Source organism: Sarcophilus harrisii, chromosome X (assembly GCF_902635505.1).
Source record: "Sarcophilus harrisii chromosome X, mSarHar1.11, whole genome shotgun sequence".
Taxonomy (NCBI): Eukaryota; Metazoa; Chordata; class Mammalia; order Dasyuromorphia; family Dasyuridae; genus Sarcophilus; species Sarcophilus harrisii.
Genome location: NC_045432.1, coordinates 78,844,082 through 78,857,431, shown reverse-complemented (window position 1 = coordinate 78,857,431; position 13,350 = coordinate 78,844,082). Strand labels below are relative to the sequence as shown.

General features: G+C 39.9%; 1 protein-coding gene across 3 annotated transcripts in view; it reads right to left on the bottom strand.

Annotated features, from left to right (window-relative positions):
- Positions 1-389: 389 nt before the first annotated feature.
- Positions 390-13,350, bottom strand: part of CCNB3 (cyclin B3) — a 34,503-nt gene continuing 21,542 nt past the window's right edge. For 2 of the 3 annotated variants that reach the window (XM_012553457.3, XM_023507128.2), the window contains exons 6-12: positions 12,243-12,338; positions 8,707-8,799; positions 6,945-7,082; positions 5,484-5,639; positions 4,011-4,160; positions 3,576-3,706; positions 390-779 (exon numbers count right to left, since the gene is read on the bottom strand). In XM_012553457.3, the coding sequence (XP_012408911.1) occupies positions 704-779; positions 3,576-3,706; positions 4,011-4,160; positions 5,484-5,639; positions 6,945-7,082; positions 8,707-8,799; positions 12,243-12,338 (840 nt within the window). In that variant the 3' untranslated portion in view covers positions 390-703. The remainder of the gene's footprint in view (positions 780-3,575; positions 3,707-4,010; positions 4,161-5,483; positions 5,640-6,944; positions 7,083-8,706; positions 8,800-12,242; positions 12,339-13,350) is intronic. The other variant, XM_023507129.2, reaches the window with a different exon arrangement.

Genomic DNA, 13,350 nt, shown 5'->3' with positions numbered 1-13,350 from the left:
TACTCTTTACTCAGTTTCCTGAACTACCAACTCTAGGAATTCTTTCTAAATTACTAAAAGCAAAACTACAGAAAAAAAGGAAAATAGTTGCTTATAGAATTTATAAAATAAGGAGCTAAAGATTGTTCTGCAGAACGCAGAAAAGCACCAGGTAAAGCACAGGCTATCATGCGCACTGCTGGTTGCTCCAACTCTTAAGCCCATTTATTGGGAATGGGAAGCTCTCTCAGGTAAGGGCTAGAAGGCACCCTTGAACTTGATATCCAAGTAACAATACTTCTCTCCTTGAACAGTGACTAGAGAATTATAGAAGAGAGCTTGAGGTAGAAAAGGAGAAGTTAGAAGAGGACAGGCTGTGGGGACAACTACCAGCAGGGAAGGAATTACTGCCTTATGCCAGCAGCCCTTGGCATATTCCCCCCAAGGAGGGTAGGAGGCTGCCTTTTTCTACCCTCTGACACCTCATCGGCCCCTGGAGAATAAGAGGGAAGGCACTTAATAAAATTTTATTTAGTTTCTAATCAAAACATCGCAACTATTTCTTCTTTAAAAGTTTTGGGGGTTTTTGTTTTCCTTAAAATAACGAGTTTGGACAGAAAAGAAAGGGACAGATACACTGACAAGAAGGCAAAGACAAGACAAAATATTTACAATCTATTTACAAGGCTAGACTTGGCCTCCCCATGAGTCCTTGCTTTGTTTTTCAGACAGAGTTCTTCAGAATCTCCTCCAGCTCCAGCATATCCAAAGTAGGAGTTTTAGCAACTTCAAAGAATATTCTGTAAGAATTGAGGGAGGGGAGGGGAGAAGGCAGTTCAGAAATCACCAAAGATATTTTAAATCTATTTTTTCCAGCATTTTGTCAGGCTTCTTATTAACATTTGTTGTAAAGTCTCCCAAATCAAATATGAAAGGCTTTGGTACATGGAGATAGTTTAAATTATACCTAGTTCTCACCATCACATGGCACATTTAAAAAAAAAAAAGAGATCATGGACTAGGGCAGAAAGAAATCAAACAAAAGGGCAGAAATAAACATCCCTTTTCAGACTATAACACAAAAATAATAATGAAGTAAAGAGAAATAAAAGATACAGGCCTAAATGGAGGTTTCTGGTCAAAGGAGAAATCACAGAAACAAAATTATTCTAAAGAGGACAATTCATTTCTATGAAAGACACTATAAAAAGTAGAGACAGGACAGGGCGCTTCTTTAATATGACCCAAAGTCTCTCAAAGCAAAAGCTCTGCAATGGAGAAACACAAACTTTCCAACAAACAGGAGCAAAGCAAAAATGTCCCATTCTCACCATTATGTAGAAGTTCTGAAAACACTAGCTATAGCTACAACCTAAGAAAAACACAAGGTAGTATTATTGACAAAAAGAGAAGAAAAACATTTGCAAGTGGCAAAATATTTTATACTAAGAAAACTCAAAAGAAGCAGCAAAGAGACTAATAATCAAAGACAAACAACAGTAAAGTAGCAGAGTAGAAAACAAACTGACAAAAAGTTATCATTTCTACCAGACTATCAACCAAAAAAAAACAGGTATACGTGACATACAAAAATTTAAAGTGTAAAATTCTTTATAAAAATAAAGGACTCAAAAAATGAGAGATTCACTGTTGATAATTAGGTCAAGTCCAAAACACCAAATTAATTTTAAGATTTATTCCTCTATCAATTCAACATTCAAGGAGCTAATAGTGCAAAACTTGAGAAAAACATCAAAACTTACTTGGAAGAACAGAAGATCTCAAATCTCAACAAAAATAATAGAATAAAAAAGAGGAATGAAGGGAATTTCCAGATGTCAAACTATACTATAGAGAGCAATAATAATCCAAAATACTTTTTGGATTTCAAAAAAAGTTTGGGGAAGGGGTAAAGAAAAAAGTAAACCAGGGTATCAGATTAGATAAGACCCAGATAAAATCAAACATAATAGATGAGTATTCAATAAATGCCAAACCACAAATTATATGGGGAAGAACATCTTACTTGATCAGAACTAGTGGAAAACCAGAAAAGTTTCCTTTAGAGCACCATATACCACCAAAAGCTCCAAAGAGATAAGACACTCAACCTCCATATAAAAAGTCACATCACTTAAATCAACAGGAGAGAGATATCTTTTTTCCTCATCTATAAAATGAGGATAGGGTTATTGTGAGGAACAAAAGAACTAAGCACTTAGCACAGCACCTGGCACATAGTAGGCACTTAATACCATGGTGACTGATTGATGATATATGCAAAAGAATTTGTTGCTAACCTTAAAGTATCATATTTTAGCTGCTATTTACTATTTCTGATAAACAACATGCAAGCATATAGAGACAAATAAAAAACACCAAGGAAGGTAACCAGAAAAAGAAGAGAAACTTGATTGCAGAAAAAAAAATAATGGTATCTTCAGAAAGCTCCAATAAAAGTATAATATCAAGACACACAAACACAGAAGACCAAGAGTCATTCTCCACAAAATAGTCAAAAATAAGAACAATTATTTCTCAAAAGAAAATATCAACTATCCTATGGAAGAATGCTCTGAACCACTAATTACGAGAGAAATGCAGATTGAAAACTGAGGTTTCACCTTATACCCAACCAACTGGCAAATATGATGCAAGACAGCAAAAGCAGACACATATTGATAGTGTCCAGCTGGCGAAGCTATGAGTTAGTCCAACAGAGCCAGAAGTCACTATGGTGGTCAGAAATTTGATTCAGACAACGTATTCTAGACCCCAAACAAAGAATAGACCAAAAGGATGACCTAATCTATGTGCCCGTGTACATACACCCCCCCCCCACACACACACACACTCTTTGTGGAAGCAAAAAAGTCTAAAAACAAAATGAGCAGCCACTGATCAGCGGATGGCTCAAGTTCTATGAATATGATGGAATATGATTGTTCCATAAGAAATGACAACTGAAGATTTCAAAGCAACATGGGTTTTTAAACTATGAACTGATACAAAGAAAAGATAGTTGAACCAAAAAGGACACACACACACACACACACACACACACACACACAAATGTAGTAAATGAAAATGCTGACATACTGCAAGACAGATTAATTAAAATGACTCATCTTGATCCCAAGGGAAAAAACAACAACATATCCCTCCTTCCTCTCCATAAAGAGATTAATAAGTAGTATGGGACATTCCATCTAAAATTACCAATAGTTGTTTTGGTTGGAGGATTCAATAATTATTTATTCATGTTTGAAAATTGAATAAAGAGGCCCCAATGAGCATGAAGGTCTTGCCTTCCCTTCTGGGCAGATCTAAGAAAAGGCTTTTACTGTATTCCTTTTAAGGAAACCATCATGTCCACGTAACAGACTTTGAGGGTAGTATCCAAGACTATAAAAACCCTAAGCTCCCTTCACTGTCTACTCCAGCAGTTAGTAATCAGAAAAGAAAGTTTAAAAGGAATAATATCTGGAAGCCAGAAGCTACTAGTATTCTTCAAGTCAGAAAAGTTACAACTTTTGGTCTTCAAAGCCTTTTCCAAAGGATCAACCCTTTTTCAAGCATAGAACCCAGCCTCTTACTTGTGAGAGTATTTGGTCCGCACAGCCTTGAGTTTGTCTTGGGGCTGGTAAGTCAACAGGAAATTGAGTCTCTTGACCAAGGAGAAGAGATCTGTGCTCTGGTATCCACTGTAACATTCTAATGGGGGAGTCTAAAGTAAGCAAGAAATGTAGTCTTTGTGAGCCCAAGAATGTGGATGTGACCTTTCATGAGTCATACCAGGAAGACTGAATTTGAGGGATATTGCCTGCCCCACATTCTAATCCTTTTATTCTGTGTCCCAAAGGTCTTCCCTATAGTGATGGGCAGTTGTGCCAATTATCATGCAGACCACTTTAAACCTCTTCCGAGTCCTTCTTCCACTCCCCATCAGCCTCCTAGGTTGCAAATTGAATTCCCTCTAGGTTTATTTTGTTGCCTTCTGCCCAACTCAGTGCTCCCATAAAAATGCTTACCCAGTTTCCAAGATTCTTCATCTTGAGGGCCAAGAAGAAAGAGCTAGCAGCCAACTTTGAGGCCCTCTCCTGCACAAAGTCATACTCTTGCAGAGTCAACTCACAGATGAACCTGGACAAAGTCAGGACCTCCATGTCGACATGAGCACACTAGAAGTGGGGCCAATAAGAGAAAGTGTCACACTTCAGGAAATACATTAATTAGATAGAGCATGTCTAAAGCCAAGTGATGAAGAGGTTACTCAAAACGATGTCATAGAAAGATACAGAAAAGCTGATTAAAGAAACTGAAGACATTTAGCCTGCAGAAGGTAAAGCTTGAGGTACCAAGAAAGGTGGGGGGAACTATTTTTTCCAGTTTTTTAAGTACTGAAGGGTTGTCATGTGGAAGAGGGCTCAAGGGATCCAACCAGGAAGAAGAGACAGAAATTGCTGAGAGGGAGATCTTAGCTCAGTAAAGGAGCCCACTTCCTACCAATTTGAGATATCCAGAAGTGGACTGGGCCATCCAGAAATGGGGAACATTCCCTAAACTAACGGTCTACGAGCACTCTAGGAAAGCATTGTCAGGGATGATGTAGGGAATTCATATTCTCATGAGGTTTGTCCTAAAGTGTCTCCAAGATCCCTTACATCTGAAATTCTGTTCCCACAAGTCAGTTCCAACAAGAACCACCTTTCCTTCTCAGTTTCTCCTTGCCTGAGCTCTTTTCCCCAGGGCCTAACACTGGAATTTGGCAACTTAAAGATAGCTTCCAGCATCCTGGAAGCACAGGATGTTTGTAGAGTGGCAATGGCCGTAGACAAAATTACCCAAAAGACTACCTTGCTCCCTTCTCTACAGCCCCATAGTACTCATATATTGCTTTCTGAATAATAATAGTTAACATTTATATACCTATTTTAAGGCTTGCAAAATGCCTTGCAGATATTTCATTTTGTTTTCTCAAGAACCCTTGGAGATGGATGCATTATCTCCATTTAATAGATGAGGAAACTGAGGCAGATAGAGATTAAATAATTTGTTCAGGGCCACACAGCTATTAAGTATGTGAAGTAGATTTGAATTCGGGTCTTCTCAATTCCAGGTATAGTGATCTATCTAATTATATAGGGGTCCCCAAACTTTTTAAGTTAAGGGAGCCAGTTGACTGTCCCTCAGACTGTTGGAGGGCCGGACTATAGCAAAAACAAAAACTTTGTTTTGTGGGCCTTTAAATAAAGAAACTTCATAGCCCTGGGTGAGGGGGATAATCATCCTCAGCTGCCGCATCTGACCCACGGGCCTTAGTTTGAGGACTCCTGATCTAATACATCACCTAGCTAGTTCCCCCACCTAGGACACTCTCCTGAAATGTTGTCATGTCCCGACTTAGGAAGTTTGGAAAAGAAGACTCTTAGAACTTCCCTTTATCCCATGCTAGAAGACTCAACTAGGGTAGAGAGAGGCCCATGGGAATTACTATCTCTCACCTTGGCAAATCTGCGCAGGAAACGATAAGCAATAGGAATATTAATATCAAACTTGAGTGTGTGGAGAATATTTATTTCCATGCGGAGAATCTCCTCTCGCTGATAAGCATCATCACAAATATATAGGAAATCATCTATGCAGGGTGGGCAGCGTTCCTAAAGGCAAAGTTAAAAGAGTTACATAGGAATAAGATAGCACCTATCCCCTTAAATCAAGGTGCCCAAAAGAATGAGGAGAGGGATAGGAGAAAAAAAATCCCTCATTCTTGGCATAAGTTTTCACATCAAGTCTGAAAACCACCGGCTGACCTGAAAGACTCATTAGAAACAATACCTTGTTCTAAGGCCCTTCAAAAGGTGTTTATCTACTATATGAGGATCAATTCTGATGGACGTGGCCTTCTTCAACAATGAGATGAGCCAAATCAGTTCCAATAGAGCAGTAATGAATTGAACCAGCCACACCCAGGGAAAGAACTCTGGGAGATGACTATGAACCACTACGTAGAATTCCCAATCCTTCTATTTTTATCCACCTGCATTTTTGATTTCCTTCACAAGCTAATTGTACACTATTTCAGAGTCCGATTCTTCTTGTACAGCAAAATAACTGTTTGGACATGTATACATATATTGTATTTAACTTATACTTCAACATATTTAACATGTATTGGTCAATCTGCCATCTAGGGGAAGGAATGGGGGGAAGGAGGGGAAAAGATGGAACAAAAGGTCTTGCAATTGTCAGAGCTGAAAAATTACCCATGCATATATCTTGTAAATAAAAAGCTATAATAAAAAAAAAAAAAAGGTATTATCTCTTTATTCCAAAGCCAGAGAATTTCTTATGCCTGATTGAAAAAAAAAGGGTCAGAGAAGAAAGAGCCAAGAGCCTTGGTCACTGCCCAAAAACCATCAAGACTGGCTCTCGGAGAGAAAAGGCAACTGCTTTATCAAGAAGGGACCAAGGGAAAACAAAGGCTAGGCCAAGTAGGGAACATAAGACACCAAGCTGCCCCTCTGAAATCACTTTCATTTCATCTGTGCTACTTCAAAATCACTGTGAACAAGAGGAAAAAAGAGAAAGTCTCTGGCACATTTTCTCTGACTAGAGTAAAATCCCTGACATCTTATGTAGGAAGACACACGTGATGGCAGCAAGCCTGCATTGTACTCATTCTACTTACACTTCCATGCCTATGATTTACAACCCCTACCCCTCCGACCTCTCCCAAGGAGGGAGTGTTGAAGGAAGCTGAAGATACCTAGGAAATGGAGAAAACTCCAACCCTTACTCCACTCTGCTAAAGCAGCTTAATATTAGAACAGCCTGGGCAGGGCAGATACAATTTGATGAGGTTAAACAAGGTTATTTATTCATTCAGACTTCTCTACTCCTGGGTAAGAAATGGTTTACATGATGCTTCTCTCAAGGTTCTGTGATCATAACCAGGGACTCACCTCAAATTTTGCTGCAATTAGGATAGCAGTGGATCCAATTAGTTGTAACTTGTCCCTCAAGCATACCACTTGCATCAAGTAGTGATCCACCAACTTCACTGCCAAGTACAGGGTCTCATGGGTCAGCTCAAAGTTCTCCTGCAAAAGGAGACAGTACATGCCATATTTAAACCTCTGTCTTCCAGTCTGTTTCTGGCTGCTTTTGGCTTCCTGCTACCAGTTGGTGTACACATACTCAGAGGGGACAGGGCTACAAGTCAGAAATCAGACAGGGCTGTAGTTCTTGAATAAGAAAGGGTCGAGACAAAAACCTGGGAAAACAAGCAGAAACAGGAAGCCCTTTCCCTGGCAGGTTCGTCCCTGGGAGCCCAACCCAAAAGTACCTCTAGCTATAGCTAATAAAAGCCTACATCTAGGGAACAGTCAGCCAAGTGTTATAGTTACTTACCTCAGTGCTACAAAAGGGAAACTTTGGGTTGTTAAAAAGAACAAGACACAACTCCTCCCTGTCACAAAGTCCATAGCTCATGCCTTCTGGGAAAAGCTGCCATAACTCCAGGCCATAAAAAAAGAGTGGGGGCCATCAGCTTCTAATGATTCCAAGAAGCCCTGAATGTTTCATGTTGTCTTTTACCCTAACCTTGCCAGCAGCTATGCCGGGAGAGAGTGATAATATGAACAATGGAAAGAAACAACATGATCATAGTTTGTACCCGTGAGTCTAGCAGCCCACAGCCCCTTCTACCTGGGGCTCTTCCCTTCAACTTTTCTCTCCTTCAAGGCTTAACTTCAGTCTTACCTCTTCAGTGAGGTTGGGTCAACCATCTCAGGCCACAATAATTCCATGCACACCCCAATTCTATACAACAATCACATGTTGTCTTGTTATTTAATTTTTTCCCCATTTCTCTCATCTTCTCTCTAATTAGTTTTAAGTCCCTCGAGGGCAGAGCTGTCCTCTATATCAAAGAAGCTGTGGCTAAAAAATTCATCACCCCACAACCAACCCAAGGATAAACTCTCCGAGTTTAACCAGGCTAGTTCTTGGGAAACAGACAGTCTTGTCAGTGGGCCTAGCTTGGGAGAATCTGCTTTAGGCTTCAGAACTCAGGGTCATCTCTATACCACAATGAGGAAATGGAGTAATAGCACTAGAAAAATAATCCAAACAGGACACTTCTGCAGAGACAAGGAAGCATATATCACTACAGCATCAAAGGACCAAGAGTCTCCACTCTGTCATTTTCTTTATGGCCTTAGGCAAGTGAGCTTTTAAGCCTTAATTTCATAATCCATAGTTGAAAATAGCTACCAGCATATGCTCTCTACTTAAGAACTCAAGGATCAAATGAGAATATGAAAAGACATAAAATTCTATTTCTTTAAATCTATCAAACTACTATGCTACCTTTCCCACCCAAAGCACAGAGGCCTTCTGCCAAAGACACCATTTGGTAGAGCTAGATTTTAGGAGCCTAAGGAAGACTCTATCCCCACAAATACTCTTCCCTACAGAAATGTAAATCCCTCTGGAGTCATCACACCAATCCCCAATCAGACATTTTTTGTGAAAAAAGGACCCTATAACGGAAAGTGTCAAGAATAGATTTTAAGAAGTCTAGAAGAGAAGGCATGTAAACAAAGATGGGCTAGGCCTGCTACCTAAGCTCTTCCTCCTAAGGCAAGGAACAACTAGCCACATGGCTGCTCTCTGAAACATCTTACCACAAACCTCCCTGCCAGAAGTGAAGGGCACACTCACCTGCACCTCCACCATCCAATCCACCAAAATGGCTCGCATCTCTTTGCTGATATCATGCTGCTTGACCATGTAGTTTGAGATTGGGAAGAACTCCTGATAGTCAAGAGGAACAAAGATGAATGAAACAAAGGTGAAGGGATCTGTCAAAATCAGAGCAGTCAAACCATACAGCTGCTACCTCCCTCTTCCTTCCCGAATTCAGGTGCTCCCTGAACAGCCCTTAGTTCTTGAACCCGTGCTCACAAAGGGTATGGTACATGCAGAATCAAGTGGTAAGAGAACATGAGGTAATGTTTTATGAAAGCATAATTTCCAAGGAAAGATATCTCCACACTAAGAGATCAACGAAACCAAAGAAAGCTAAGGTCTCAAGTCCCTGTGCAATCATGCCTGTATGATTATGGAAGACCAATAATGGAAACTTCAACACAACAGCTTTTTTGGCTCATTCATTTACATGTACAAAGAGAAGACTGGCAGCTCATTCTCCCCTCTTTGCCAGAACTCTAGCTGGAAGCATAGTCAAGATCTATCTGTCCCAGTGGCGGAGACAGATGAAAACTGGAAGCAGATAATAAAAATTAGTTAACTTGTTCAAGAAAATTCTGCGTGGTAGCATTATACCAAGAATGGGGATACAAAGAAAAGCAAAAAGTCTGTTCTCAAGGAGTTCACTTTCTGTCAAAGAAGCCAACACGCAAACGATGATGTATACACACAAGATCATGACAGGACAATGGAGATAATTTCAGACAGGAGGGAAGAAAAAAGGCGTCTGGGAAAGACTTCAGTTGAGACTTTAATGAAAAAGAAGAAAATTCTAGGACACACAGAGTAAAAAGGCTTAGAGTTGGGAAGCAGTATTGTTTATGTGAGGACCAGCCAGGAGGCCAGGGGGACTGGGTCATAAAGTATATAGAAGAAAAGTAGCAAGGCAGGAAGAAGCCAGGTAGACAAGAGCTGCAAAAGCCAAACAGAAAGGGGACATGGCCAGATAGGTACTTAAGGAAAATCTATTTGACATGAACTAGAAAGATGAATGGAGTCGGGAGAGATTAGCTGTATTACAGCAGGAAATCAAAAGGATTTAGAAACTGATTAGATATGGGGAGGTGAGAATGAGGAGTTGAAGAAGACACTTAGGTATCCAGTCTGAATAACTGGGAGGAAAGTAGCACCCTTGACAATAATAGGGAAATTAGCAAGAAGAGAGGGTTTGGACGGAAAGATAATGAATTCAATTTTGGACAGTGTGAATTTAAGATTTCGTCTAATGGTAACATCCAGTTCTGGATGTCAAACAGGCAGCTAGAAATGTAAGACTGAAGGTCAGGAGAGAAATAAGGAATGGAAAAATATATCAGTGAATCATCTATACAGATTATGATGAAAATAACCACAATAATAATAACTAACATTTATATAAGGCTTACTATTGCTGCTTTACAATAATCATCTTGTTTGATCCTCACAACAACCCTGAAAGGTGAGTGCTATGTTATTGTGCCCATTTTACAAATGGGGAAATGGAGGCAAACCGAGATTAACAGGTGCCAAAGCTAATAAGGAAGCTGGATCAGAACTCAGGGTTTCCTGACTCCAGGCCCAGCACACTATACACTGTTAACACCTTGCTGTCAGATATGATAGCGGGATCCAGGAAAGCTAATGAGACCAAATGAAAGAGCAAAGAGGGAGAAGAGAAGAAGGCCTGAAAGAGAGCTTTAGGAACATCCACAATTTGTGGGTACAACCTCAAAGATGATCCAGGAAAGGAATTTTCTACATATACTTCAAGGAAAACAACATACAGGAACGGACCAAATGGCAAAATAGATGGGACGATCCAGTTGTCGTCTTCTTAAGCCAGACGTGAGATTTTCAAAAACGAAAAACAATGCTACTTTTCTCATTTTTTTCTTCTAGAAATATAGTTGTTTTCCCCTATAAAATGTTATTTTAACATGTAATACATTTGTTATTGTTGTTTTAAATGAATTAATACATAACTTAAAATTGTTTTGAAAACAAAGACTGAGAAGAAATTGTGACCAAGGGAGAAGGAGAACCAGGAGAGAGCAATGTCAAATAAGCCTGAGGGACAATGTCAAAGGCTGCAGAGAAATCAAGAAGAGAACTGAAAAAAGGTCATTAAACTTAAAAGTAAGAGATCAGTAACTTTGGAGAGTGCACTTTCAGCAGAATGATGAGGCTGGAAGAAGCCAGACTACAGAGAGTTAAGGAGAAAAAAGAAATGAGACACCAGTTATAGCATGCCCTCTGGAGTTCAGTCACAAAAGGGACTAAAAGATGTGGCAACAGCTAGTAGGAATGGAAGGGTTCAAGGATGGGGAAGACAAAGGTACGTTTGGGACACCAGTAGACACAGATTGTAAATTAGTGAGAGTGGGGATGACAGAAGGGGAAATCTGCTGGAGAAGATGGGGTAGCATGGGATCATTTGTCCACATAGAGGAGAATCTCCCTTACCAGAAGGGTCACCTCCTTTTGTGAGGCAGGAATGAAGGAGGAGAGAGTTGGAAAAGATCTCAGTAATGGAAGAGGAAGAAAAAAGAAGGCTCTCAGCAAAAAGTCTTAAATTTTTCAGGAAGACATGAGACAATTCTTAGTTGAGAGGATAGGAAGGAAGGGAGCCATGGGAGCTTTTGATTTAAGAATGAAAATGTTTAGGAAAGGTGTTATGGTGAATGGAACAGAGGTCAATCAGAAAAGTGTAAAAGGGTTGCCTTGCCACGGTGAGGGCCTAGTTGAGATTATGAAACATAAATCTGTAGCGGACCCAGTTGGCATGGTTTCATTATTTTTCCATTCAGCAGCATATATATAATTAAGAGAGAGGAGAGTAAGGGAGTGGGAATGATTCAGAGCTGAGGCTTGACAGGGCAATATCAGCAACAGAATGAGGGAGCAAGAGCCTCAAAAGTAGAAGACATCATGGAGCCGAACTAGTTCACCAAAGGGTCAAGACTAAAAAGGAAGGGAGCAGAGCCTAACAAGGGCTGAAGTGATAGCCTGGGAAAGAACTGAGGGATCAAGGGATGAGAGGGCACAGTAAAGATGGACAACAGAGTTAGAGGTTACAAAGCAGAGGAAAAAGTAGAATGACAGCAGATTTTGATCAGATAAAAGAATCACACCGTTAAAGATCCACAAACAAACTGGCAAAAGAAAAAAAATTCTAATATCTAAAGTATCTAATTATCAGGCAAAAATCAAAAATTATTTTATATAAATGGAGGGAATTTGTCCACAGCAAAGAACAAATTTCCTACAATAGTCCCAAAAATGAGGTCTAGAACTTAGTCCTCAAACTATATAGCTAGTTTCTCTTCTTGGCCCTGTCTCTTTGATTCTACAGATAATGATTTTATGGATCCTCCAAAGTTTTCAACATTTTCAACTTACAGACTTGATAGGAGACATGGAACAGTAGTTAAAAAAAAAAAAAAAGAAAAAGCTAATACTCCCAATTCTATAACCTCACCAGGTTCTTGAACCCCCTGCATACAACATACCTCTCTCTTTCTCATGTACGTGAAGATTTCCTTGGCATATTCATTGTTTGCGTATGGGTCGTCTTCAACTTTTCTAGTTTCATTCGTAGGCATCTGCTGGAGACACCAGAAGGCCCCCTCAGGAAGAGACAGCTCTCAGGGGAGACTTATAAATGTGCCACCTATCCCATCTTTCTGCTAAGGTAATTTCAAAAAGCCTAAGCCCTTAGTAGCTTCAAAGCTGAACTCCTCTGAAACGTGGGCTAGATTACAAAATACTGCTGCTTTGCATACTTAAGAGAGGTTTCTATATTTGAACTGCTCGGAGAACTCCCCCTTGGGCATGCCTGCTGTACCACACAGAGATGGACAGTTCTTTCTGGGAAAACATACCAGTACAAGATGCTTTGATGCTGCTGGGTCTCCTTACCAACAGATAAGTCTATCCGGTGGAATTTGTGCCCGAGAACCCCATCTGTCTCTTCTCTGTCTCCCTAGGTTGCGTGCTAGAGTTCAGTATATACTTTTTGGTGGCGCTAAATGCATTTTTTAACTGGCTTCTTTTTTCTCAGCTCGAGTCTCCTCCCACCTTCTAAATCTTCTCTGAAGCTGGTCTACCTATATGATGACTTTCCTTTTTCCTGCTTGCCAAATCCTAGCCCTCTAATTCATAGTTCAACGTCTATCTTCTCTAAAAGTCTTTTCCCTTCATCCTTTACCAATATTCTAGGGGTAATAGAGGTAAGTGCTCCTTGATCTTAAGCTAACTGATCATTAATCTTTTCTTGTTGTTTAAATCCAATTGGACTCTAAATTCCCATAGGGAAAAGAAACCTAAACTCAAACCTAAAACTAAACTATTTAATATCATTCAGTGAGTAAATACTTATTGAACATTTATTAATAAGCAATGATCCACAGGTGGCCTGATTTGGGGGCAAATTTGTACCAGAAGACAAGGAACATGATCTGCTGAGCCCAGATCTTCAGGAACCCCTCCCAAAAGAAATCAGTACTTCATCTACCTGGTTGTAAATAAATTCAGAAGTAATACTTCTCTGGCTAAGAGTAAACAAAAATCTCCCAGAGCTCCATGCTTGCTTTTCTGAGACATTTCATGGATCCTCTG